Below are 9,699 nucleotides of genomic sequence, written 5' to 3'. Positions count from 1 at the left end.
CTGTCCTCATGTAATTTCAAACTATGACAAAGGAGAACATTTTCAGCTTGGAATAGAGTGTACATTCTGTAAGACAGTTTGGTATTACTATACAATAAGACTCCACTACACTAAGATAAATGATTTAGAAGTATTTTTCACTCTTAGTCTAACTACACGAGTTAACATGAATTAACAGTTAAAAAAATACTTCTAAAGCATGTATTAATCTTAGTTCATTTAAATTTAAGTTTGTACTAATACAATATTAAAATCTGTACAATTATTTTTTACAAAACTAACATTAAAAAGATGAATAAATACTGTAACAAATGTATTGCTAATTGTTAATTAATGCACATATTGGAAAGGTGTTTATACTGATGTTTTTTTGTTTGTTTTTTATTTCTGCATCCATTCTTTTAAAAAGTACAGCATCAACTTTTTGCAAAGCATCTTCTTCATCAAAATAATGCAAGGGAGATGGAAAAAAACAAAAACAAAGCAAAAAAAAAAAAAAAAAGGCAATATTATTGGGTGAACTATTATGAAGGAGGTGAGAAATACCAGCTTTTCCAAACTGATTTCTCTATTTCCCCCCTTTTCTAATACTCTCAATAAATATTAAAGCCAAGTCAACAGTCAAATATTAAAGCCATAAAAACTTACCACAGTCAAGTATTAATTGATCATTCTCAATAATGTTTGTTCTGTGTTCAATAGCTTTACTATTCTAAATAATTACTTAACTAATTACGTTGTTATGCTGTAAGAGGACTATTGGCATTACTGGTCTATCAGTTAGCAACCATACATGGGAAAAATCCAAATAATACATGTAGGAACACTGAAACAAGGAATTAGAGTACGTAAGTCTGAACATCTATTTATCACCTTTGTTAAGTTAAACATGCATTGTAACATAAGCTCAGTAAACAGGTATTATGGCAAACAACCCAACTGTGTGACTTGAATAACTCCTAATTAGCCACGTAGGAGGAACTGTCCGCTACATCGCCATATGGCTTGAAGAAATGAATATTTGCTAACATTTCCTTGGCAAATAAATATGTACAGCTTGTCATGCCATCAGAGGGAGAGAGATATTTTAACATGCACTTGAGGTTGTCATCCATACCAGATTGTGCTTGTAGTAACAACAACCTGAAATAATCTGTTCACTGCATATGAAGCCACCACAGGAACAGACATTTTTAATTATGTTAACCTACTTCATTGGTACTGCATATATAGTTTCTCTCTATATATATATACATGCTTAACATCTCAAATTATATGAGGGCCCTTTTCACAGCAGCTGAAAAACACAAGTTCTTCTATGTGAAACGATCAGAGTTCATCTTTCGGAGTTTGGGGGGCAGATGTCCATCCATGCGACCTCCTCCCCCAGACATTCTTTGCAATTTCGGTGGCAAGTCCGCAACCGATTTGCTGATGGCTTCTGTGACAATCTTAGTTGTCTTGGAAACCTGCTTTTCCTCTGAGACCCCAGGCACAGAACTGATTCGTTGGAGCTTCATTGGCAGTTCACCAAGGCTGTATGTCATTTCTGATGTGGTGGAGCTCATTCTCATGAGCTTCCTGGGCAGCCCGTCTCTACCTGTCATTTTCTGCACCTTGGATGGTAATTTGGTCGTGCTCTCTGTATCCTCCAGCAGTTCCAGGCAGTCCAGGGAGCTGTTCTTCTCTCCACTGTTGCACAGAGACGGGGCCATGAGCGGAGAGGACATGAGTAACGCCTCGTCCTGCTCTTTCGCACTGTAGGGAGGTGTGGGAACCTCAAATGTGGCATGGAACTGAGAATAATCCACTTTAAAGAAGCCCTCCTCCAGAGAGATGACCGGGAAGAATCTGTGGCCCCACAGCACCTCGTCCTCTGTGTACGATGTCCGTGCCTGACAAGTCATGCCTATCAGAGAAAATACATGAAAAGGAACAGTGGTCAAAGATGAATCAAACTAACGCAATTGGGAAACTCTTTGCTGCACTCTGAAGAGTATCATATCATTTATTATTTATTATTATCATACTTCATCATAATTATAATTATTTTTTTCTAAACTCCTAAACCTTACGTATTAAACATTAATTCAGTCTGAACCAATACAATTAAACATTACTGTATATACTTGACCCTAGGCTGAGGATACAGTAATCGGTTTATCCTTAAACTTCTGACTTAAAATAAATGCTGCAGAAAGTGCATAATATAAATCACTTTTTCTAACCATTTTGTTTGTGCTGTCGCATCCTTTTTTTGGGGGGTGAAGGGGTGGGTGCAAATGTCTGTGCAACAGACTGAAGAATGGTCTTAAAGGTGGGGTATGTAATTTTTCAAAAACGCTTTAGAAAACTGAGTCGGGGCCGAGTATCAAAACAAACTTGTAGCCAATCAGCAGTAAGGGGTGTGTCTACTCATGATGTGGAGGAGAAAGCGTTCAGTGCACAGAAAGGACGGACATTAGCCGAGCCGAGCGACAGAAAGATAGAGATGGCGGATAAAAATCAAACGAGGAAAACGTCTGCAGAACGATAAGGTAAGAAGTAGGACCTGTGTAAATATTATAGCTTTCCAGCGCTGGAGAGAACTCAAGGAGCGGCCTGTGATCGGATGCTGAGGTTGCTTTGTTTCTTCTCGATAGGTAAGTAACATAATCTACACCGGACGCACCGCTAAAGTCTGCCTACACTGGACGTGATAAAGCGACCGTTGAAAATCATTTGAAATTTGTGTCAGCGTGTCATAAATAGGGATGCAACGATACAATTTTTTCAGATCCGATCCGATCCAGAAAATTCTGAGTATCGGTCAATTCCGATCCGATCCCAGCGCAGGTTTTTTTTTTTATCAATGTAGAATTTCTATACTTCTGTGTCACTCTTTTGTGTGTTAAACACAATCTATTAGACAACTTAATTTTAATGAAAAATAACATGAAAAAAATATATAGGGGTTGTTTACACCTGGTCACTTCATGCGTTTTGTAATATAAATCTGATCGCTCAAACCACTTCAAATATCAACATTGGCTACCAGAAATCGCTTACCCCACCTTTAAATACGGCTGTTGATTAGGAGCAGGTGGAGTAATTGAGCAGCTGAGCGTTAGCTGATAGGGAAGCGATTAGTGGTCTGCCTGAACTACGCTTGAATTCCATTCGATCACTCAAGCTCCATTTGTTGTGTATGACCAGCTATTTCATAACTCATAATAAATTCAGTAATAATTTACTTATCAAAATAAAATTATTTCTTAAATCTATTTGCATACTGAATTGTGATGTTTTGTCATCCAAGTGATGTTGTTTTGCCTACAGAATTAGAAAAGTATCAGTCAAACAATCACAATCCAATTTAATGGCTATGAAACTGCCATACAAAGTTAACAAAGGAACAAGAAAACAAAAATCTATGCACTGTGAAATTACTAGACCATGTTTAAGATAACATTTTCAAGACATATGTTTTCTTCTACACCAGTGCTCACTCAGAGTTTCAGTCACAAACAGATCATGACAGATTCATCACTAGAGTTCTGACATTACAGTATTGCAATTACAACACTAGTCCAGTGGCTGTTTTTCGATCCAGAGACATAGAGAAGTTTGTCCACACTGATAGCACATTCATAGCCAATTTAAAAATGTCCATCCATCCATCCATTCTCCAAACTACATTGTCCTCTGCAGGGTCGCAGCTAGACACAACACCAACAACTCAGGTCAAAGGCCAGGGAAACCCTGGACAGATGGCCAGTCCATCACAGGGCTCACACCCAAACACACACATTTCAACTCTCAATTACACCTACAGAGAATTTAGTGTTTCCAATTTAGTTCTGCATGTTTTTGAATTGTTGGGGAAACCAAAGCACCCAGAGCACACAGACAAGGGACGAACATACAAACTCCACGATGAGAATCACTTGCTGCGAGGAAACAGTGCTACCCAATGAGCCATCAGGCTGCCCCAATTAGAAGAGATATGGAAGATATTAAATATATTTTAATTAGTAGATATTTTGAGGATGTTTATTATACTGTACGAAGTTGAAAATGTATTGAATACTATTCAATTTCCAAATAATTTTCTATAATTTATATACCAGTGGTGCAACAGTATTGTCTCTTGCCTCTTATAAAAGCAAGAGACCTCTCAGTCATAACTGACTTGGTCACAAGAAGCCATGAATAAAAATCTTGCTAGCCTCACTTTCTATTGTTTCACAATGTTTAAACATTCAGGCACCATCTTTACCTTATCAAGCCAGAACAAATAGAAACAGATTAAGAAAATCAGATAAGCTAAATTTTGTTCTCTCTGGACCTTATGAAAGTTGTGAAGAGAGATTTGCTTTGAGAGATTAATTGTCATATCTTGACACAATGTACATGCTAGATTAGCTTTAGTGCTTTATGCATATTCATATGTGAAATTAAAATACAATACATGCAATGAAAATCTACTAACAAAACCATGAAAAAGTATCATACATTGCAAAGAGGATTTGTTGTCTTGTGTATTATCTATGTATTGTCTTGTTTGGCAGTGTAACAATAAATAAAACTGAAAGAAGAGGTTATTTTATTTGTTATATTACTGATATATCCTGATTTGACCAATAAAACGAGGGTCACATGAAATAAGATCAATATTTGTGTCATTCCAATGAACAGATTTTAGTTTGAGCTTGCTTATATCTGACCTCAATAAAAAATGTACAATGTCGATGATGAAAAGCAAATGTCCTCAATACAAAAAGTAATCCAGAGGAAGAGAATCAATAAAACTCTCACAAGAACAGAAGAAAAAACACTATGTTAGACTGCCTTCAGCCAGCTGACTTATGGACTAAGTATTGTAGTCTTCTGATTTTCAACCACAAAATAACTTCCTGAGCAGACAAACCTGAGCTCATCAAAAATCCTTTCATAGCACTTTTTTAAACATTAGAAATATTTCAAATGAGCATTACAGAAAAGTGCTGCGTGCTGTATGCTCTGTTCATTTGCCTGTTCATAAGAGTAACTAAGACACAGCACAAGTTCCCTTGAAGGGGAATTTTAGTTACATTACAATACAATATACCATTTATACAGTATAATACACATACACACACGCACACACTAATATCCCACATATACCTCTGCGTGAACACGTCCTGAAGCACTATGAAATTAGCATGTGTGATCTCCTCAGGAGATCTTGGTGTGGTGTGGGATTCGACAACAATGCATTGACGTCTGTCTCCTGCTTGTATCGATTCAAGCTAGACCACTATGAAACTAGACTCACTATGAAACAGTTTCAAAGACTGTTAGGCCTGATGGCAGCAGCGTCCAATGTGAAACCTTTTGGTCTGATGTACACGAGACCTTTGCAGTGGCTCAGGACCTGAGGGGCAACTCAATTTACACGATCAAGGTCATGTAATGATGCCTTTGTGCCTTAGTCATGTGGAGGAACCTTGGTTCTTGTCCCAGGGTCCCGTGTTGGGAGCTCCTTGTCGTCAGGGGGGTTTGCGGTCGTGCCTGCTTTACATACTGGCACACCAGATCCTCCTGTGGGCCCAGGGAAAGCTGCTCTCCCTGAGGGCATGCAGTCTACATTCATGGTACCTCAACCAGGGTGCAGACATCCTGTTGAGGCAGGGGCCAAAGCCCAGGGAATGGAGACTCCACCACCCTCAGATTTGGAGGGTGTTCAGCAGGGGCGGACTGGGGCCAAAAAGTGGCCCTGGACTTTTTGGCACAGAGTGGCCCACCAAACCCGGTCCGCACCACACCATAAATGACTGGCATTCTTTACATTATTGTCTTTCCTGGTGTATATGGCAAATAGTACATTTTTAAGAATTTTTATGAGGGACAGTTTAATGCCACTATAAATACCTATATTATCAGTATTTGTCCTTTTGCCCGTGAATTTTGGCCCGAACCCAAAGTACCCCCCCTACAGGATAGGACAGTAATAGTGTAAGTGCGGAGAAGGGGTGGCGGAGGGATGCTGGAAAACTGCCTATAAACAGAGGTAAGTCTGCTGTGTATATATACACTCCTCTTATCTTGTTAACTGGGTTGATTACTTATTGTTCTCCTCTCGTGTTAATTAGGTTAATTATCTGAACGTGCTCCTCCCGAACTTTGTTAATAAAACATCATTTAATTTTCTACCTATTAAGAGTTCAGCATTGCGTTAGTTCAGGCAGGCCACGTCAGTCAAGCTCGCATCAGCTGAAAGTCAGCTGTTCCTGACATGTACCAATCCAGTCTTGACACAAATTGCCATTCTTCAACATCTCATCGTTGTTCGCAATTTAAACTCCCTCCTTCAACCCCAACTCCACCTAACTGAACCTGTAATCTGATCTGACTTTAGTTTTTTTCCTCATACAGTTCACTTCATTGCAAGCATTCTCTATCATGTTTTTTTTGTTTTCTACAACTCATGAAATTGTGAATTGTAATTATGTATGCATATAATGATTCTGTTCTGTACCCCGGGGGATAAGACTTTAGGGAGGAACCCGTTGGTGACACGTTTCCTCCGTGGTACTTTGAGGCTGAAGCCTGCAACTCACACTACAATCCTGGCCTGGGATTTGTCTGTTGTCCTAGAAAGACTGTGTAGAACTCCGTTTGAGCCTATAGAGGAGGTTCATGAAAATTGTTAACACTTAAAACAGTGTTTCACTTAGCCATTTCAACTCTCAAGAGAGATGGTGATCGTCCCTTTCTGCACCTGAGGCCTGGTTACATGCCAAAGGTCCTCCCCCTTTTAGAAGTTCAGACAAGAAAATGCTTAATTTAATGTGCGCTTATGTCCACAGAGCTGCCCTATGAAGGAAATCAGCTTTGGTCCGCCTAAGAAAGGCTTTCTAGAAACCAAGTAGACATCAAGCAGCTGGATTGAGGTTACTGTATCTCCCTTGCTTATGAGTCCTCTGACCTTTCAACTTTGGGGGTCAGAGCTCATTCAACTAGGAGTATGGCAAAGTCCCTGAGAACCTGGCACATTGCACTTCTGGAGACTCCAGAAGTGCGCAGTTTTGGAAATTGGTGGCGCTGGAGACTAAATGGTTCCTGATGATTTCACACCTAATTCTTCACCTTAATTATTTTGCAGTTAACATGTTTTTTTTCTGACCGTACTGACCCAATTATCATTTCACCGTCCAATGATCATGCCTTAACTTTGCAACTTCAAGTGTTGCATTAGTACTGTATCCCTCCTATGGGCATTTAATAGTTTTTGACTTTCAGTCTAAGTTAAATCCTTTTTTTTTTTTTTTTTTGTGGCTCATTTTATCTGTAAAAGAAAACCTGCCTAATAATTATGCACATCTGAATATAAAGAGTTTTTCAGCCTGCATGGACATACACACACACATACATATATATATATACACACCACACACACACACACAATATATATATATATATATATATATATATATATATTGTGTGTGTGTGTGTGGTGTATATATATATATATATATATATATATATATATATATATTGTAACGGGGTGAATGAGACGTGAGACATGCAGATCCATTTGCAAGGCTTTTATTCAGAGATGTGGTCATAAAAACAAGCAGGGTCGAACAACAGCAGAAAAGTATGGCATGGGCAAGAAGAGAAGAGGGGTAGTCCAATAACCTGAGCAATAATCCAAACGAGGTATAAACAGAGTCCGAATGGCGAGACAAAGGTTATTCCAAGATGCACGGGCAGGAATAAGGAAATGAGGCTAAAAACAAAATAAACTAAACTTAAACTCAGAAAACACAGAAGGGCACCGTAGTGTAGCTATCACTAGGAGAGCGATAAATGCTAGACAATACTGGAACTCAACAAACACAGAATGGCTCGTTAAAACAGCTATCACTAGGTGAGTGATAAATGCAGAATAATACTCGGAGATAAACATAAACACAGAATGGCTCCGTAAGGCAGCTAACACTTGGAGAGTGCTAAACACTAGTGATGTGACGTTCTGCACCGAGGCTTCGAAGCTTGTATCAAAAATGCAAAACATCTCTCAATGAAGCAGTGTACCGGAGCTTGATTCGTTTTGCCATAATCACGTGATCAGTGACGTCCGAAGCTTCACTTTCATGTACAACCACGTGACTGCTTTGTAATCTGATTCAAAAATAGCTCGAACCCCTTGCGCAGGTTTTCGCGTGTCAAGCACCTCGGAACAGAGATTGAGCTCTTTTGAATTGTCAGCATGGAACCAGCCAAGAAAAAAGGCCGTTCGGAAATCTGGCAGCATTTTCAACTTGTATCAACAAATAAAATAAGCTAACAACAATAATAATAATAATTATTGGTATTTTAAAATAATAAATGATAACAATGAACTATAATATGAATAAATATTTACATATGTATTTTATGCTTATGCAATGTATAATAAATGTTAAATAATAGGCCTACATAGTGTAGGAAAATAATTTCAATATATTAATACATGTGACCTCCTTCTGTAGGTTGGGTGCCTAATTTGCTCTCAACAGCTTCCTTATAATAACAACACATCCTCCATGTTGAGACATTTTAGAGCTAAACATGCACTTTTACTAACCAGTTCACAAGTATTTCACAATTCCACAATAATGTCCTTTTCCTTTGATTATATATGCCTACATGAGCCTTGCCTATGCCTTGCCTATGAATCCATAGGTTTAGGAATAAGGATAAAGCTTATTTGAATAAGGCTGCATGTGTTGATCAAAGCACATTCATAAAAAAATTGTTTCTGTACAAGTTAATTTATCCCATTTATTAATTCTTTCATGAATTCGTTAATAAGCTATTGTGTACTGCATCCACGCAGAAAAACTTTATTTCAGAAGAATTTTATTGTATTGCTTTTGGGGTTTTCAGAGCAGAAAGTGATTTATTACATTAAACAATCAACAACATACATAAAATAATGATTATTATTATAATAATGGGCCATCTGGGACATGCATCACCTTCACCTTTTGACCACAAGAGGTCGTTAGTGTGCGCAGTGTTGGAAAGCTTCGAGTAATGAACCTTTTTACAATACACTTGAGGGGAAAGCCTTGGTGCTTTGAAAAGCTTCATTTCACCATCACTACTAAACACAGATTAATACTCGGCGATCTGTGAAAGGAAGTCCATGGTTTATGTAGAGTGTGTGATTGTGTTATAGTTCTCAGGTGTGAGCGTGTGATTGAGACAGCTGTGTGTACTTAGTGCAATGAATGGTGGGAAATGCAGTCCAGGGTAATATGTAACAGACTGTGTGGTGTGAGAATCAATATGATGGAAGAGTGACCTCTGATGGTGAGTGGATGGAAGATCACGAACCGGATTCGTGACATATATATATATATTGTGACGAGTCGGCTGCCTCCCCCCTTATTGTCATCACCACCCCGTCCCGTATTCGCCGCCCTTCACCAGGCTCCCGACGGGAGTGGGTGTGTGAGAGAGGAGGGGCGCTGAACACCCAGGGCTGGCGGCGTGTGATGAGGCGCACCTGATGTGAATAGAGCCTCATCACCGCCCCCTCGGGAGACCGGTCTCATCCCCGTGCATGTACGCTGGTGTCCTCGTGGGTCCAGGAAGGGTGCGTCGAGGAGGACTGCCGCACCCATTAGGCGGCTGACGGGCCAGGATGCCGGGCCGTTGAGTCCCCCAGAAGCGCCGGGGGCCCAG

General features: G+C 39.3%; 1 protein-coding gene across 1 annotated transcript in view; it reads right to left on the bottom strand.

The window, feature by feature from the left end:
- Window positions 1-387: 387 nt before the first annotated feature.
- The window catches only part of LOC306875812 (G protein-activated inward rectifier potassium channel 1-like), a 34,236-nt gene continuing 24,924 nt past the window's right edge, over window positions 388-9,699 (bottom strand). Inside the window, exon 4 of the mRNA XM_079426557.1 lies at window positions 388-1,909. Within this exon, the coding sequence (XP_079282683.1) occupies window positions 1,317-1,909 (593 nt within the window). The 3' untranslated portion in view covers window positions 388-1,316. The remainder of the gene's footprint in view (window positions 1,910-9,699) is intronic.

Source organism: Barbus barbus, assembly GCF_936440315.1.
Source record: "Barbus barbus genome assembly, chromosome: 10".
Classification (NCBI taxonomy): Eukaryota; Metazoa; Chordata; class Actinopteri; order Cypriniformes; family Cyprinidae; genus Barbus; species Barbus barbus.
Note: the sequence above shows the minus strand (reverse complement) of the source record. Positions and strands in the feature narration are given on the sequence as shown.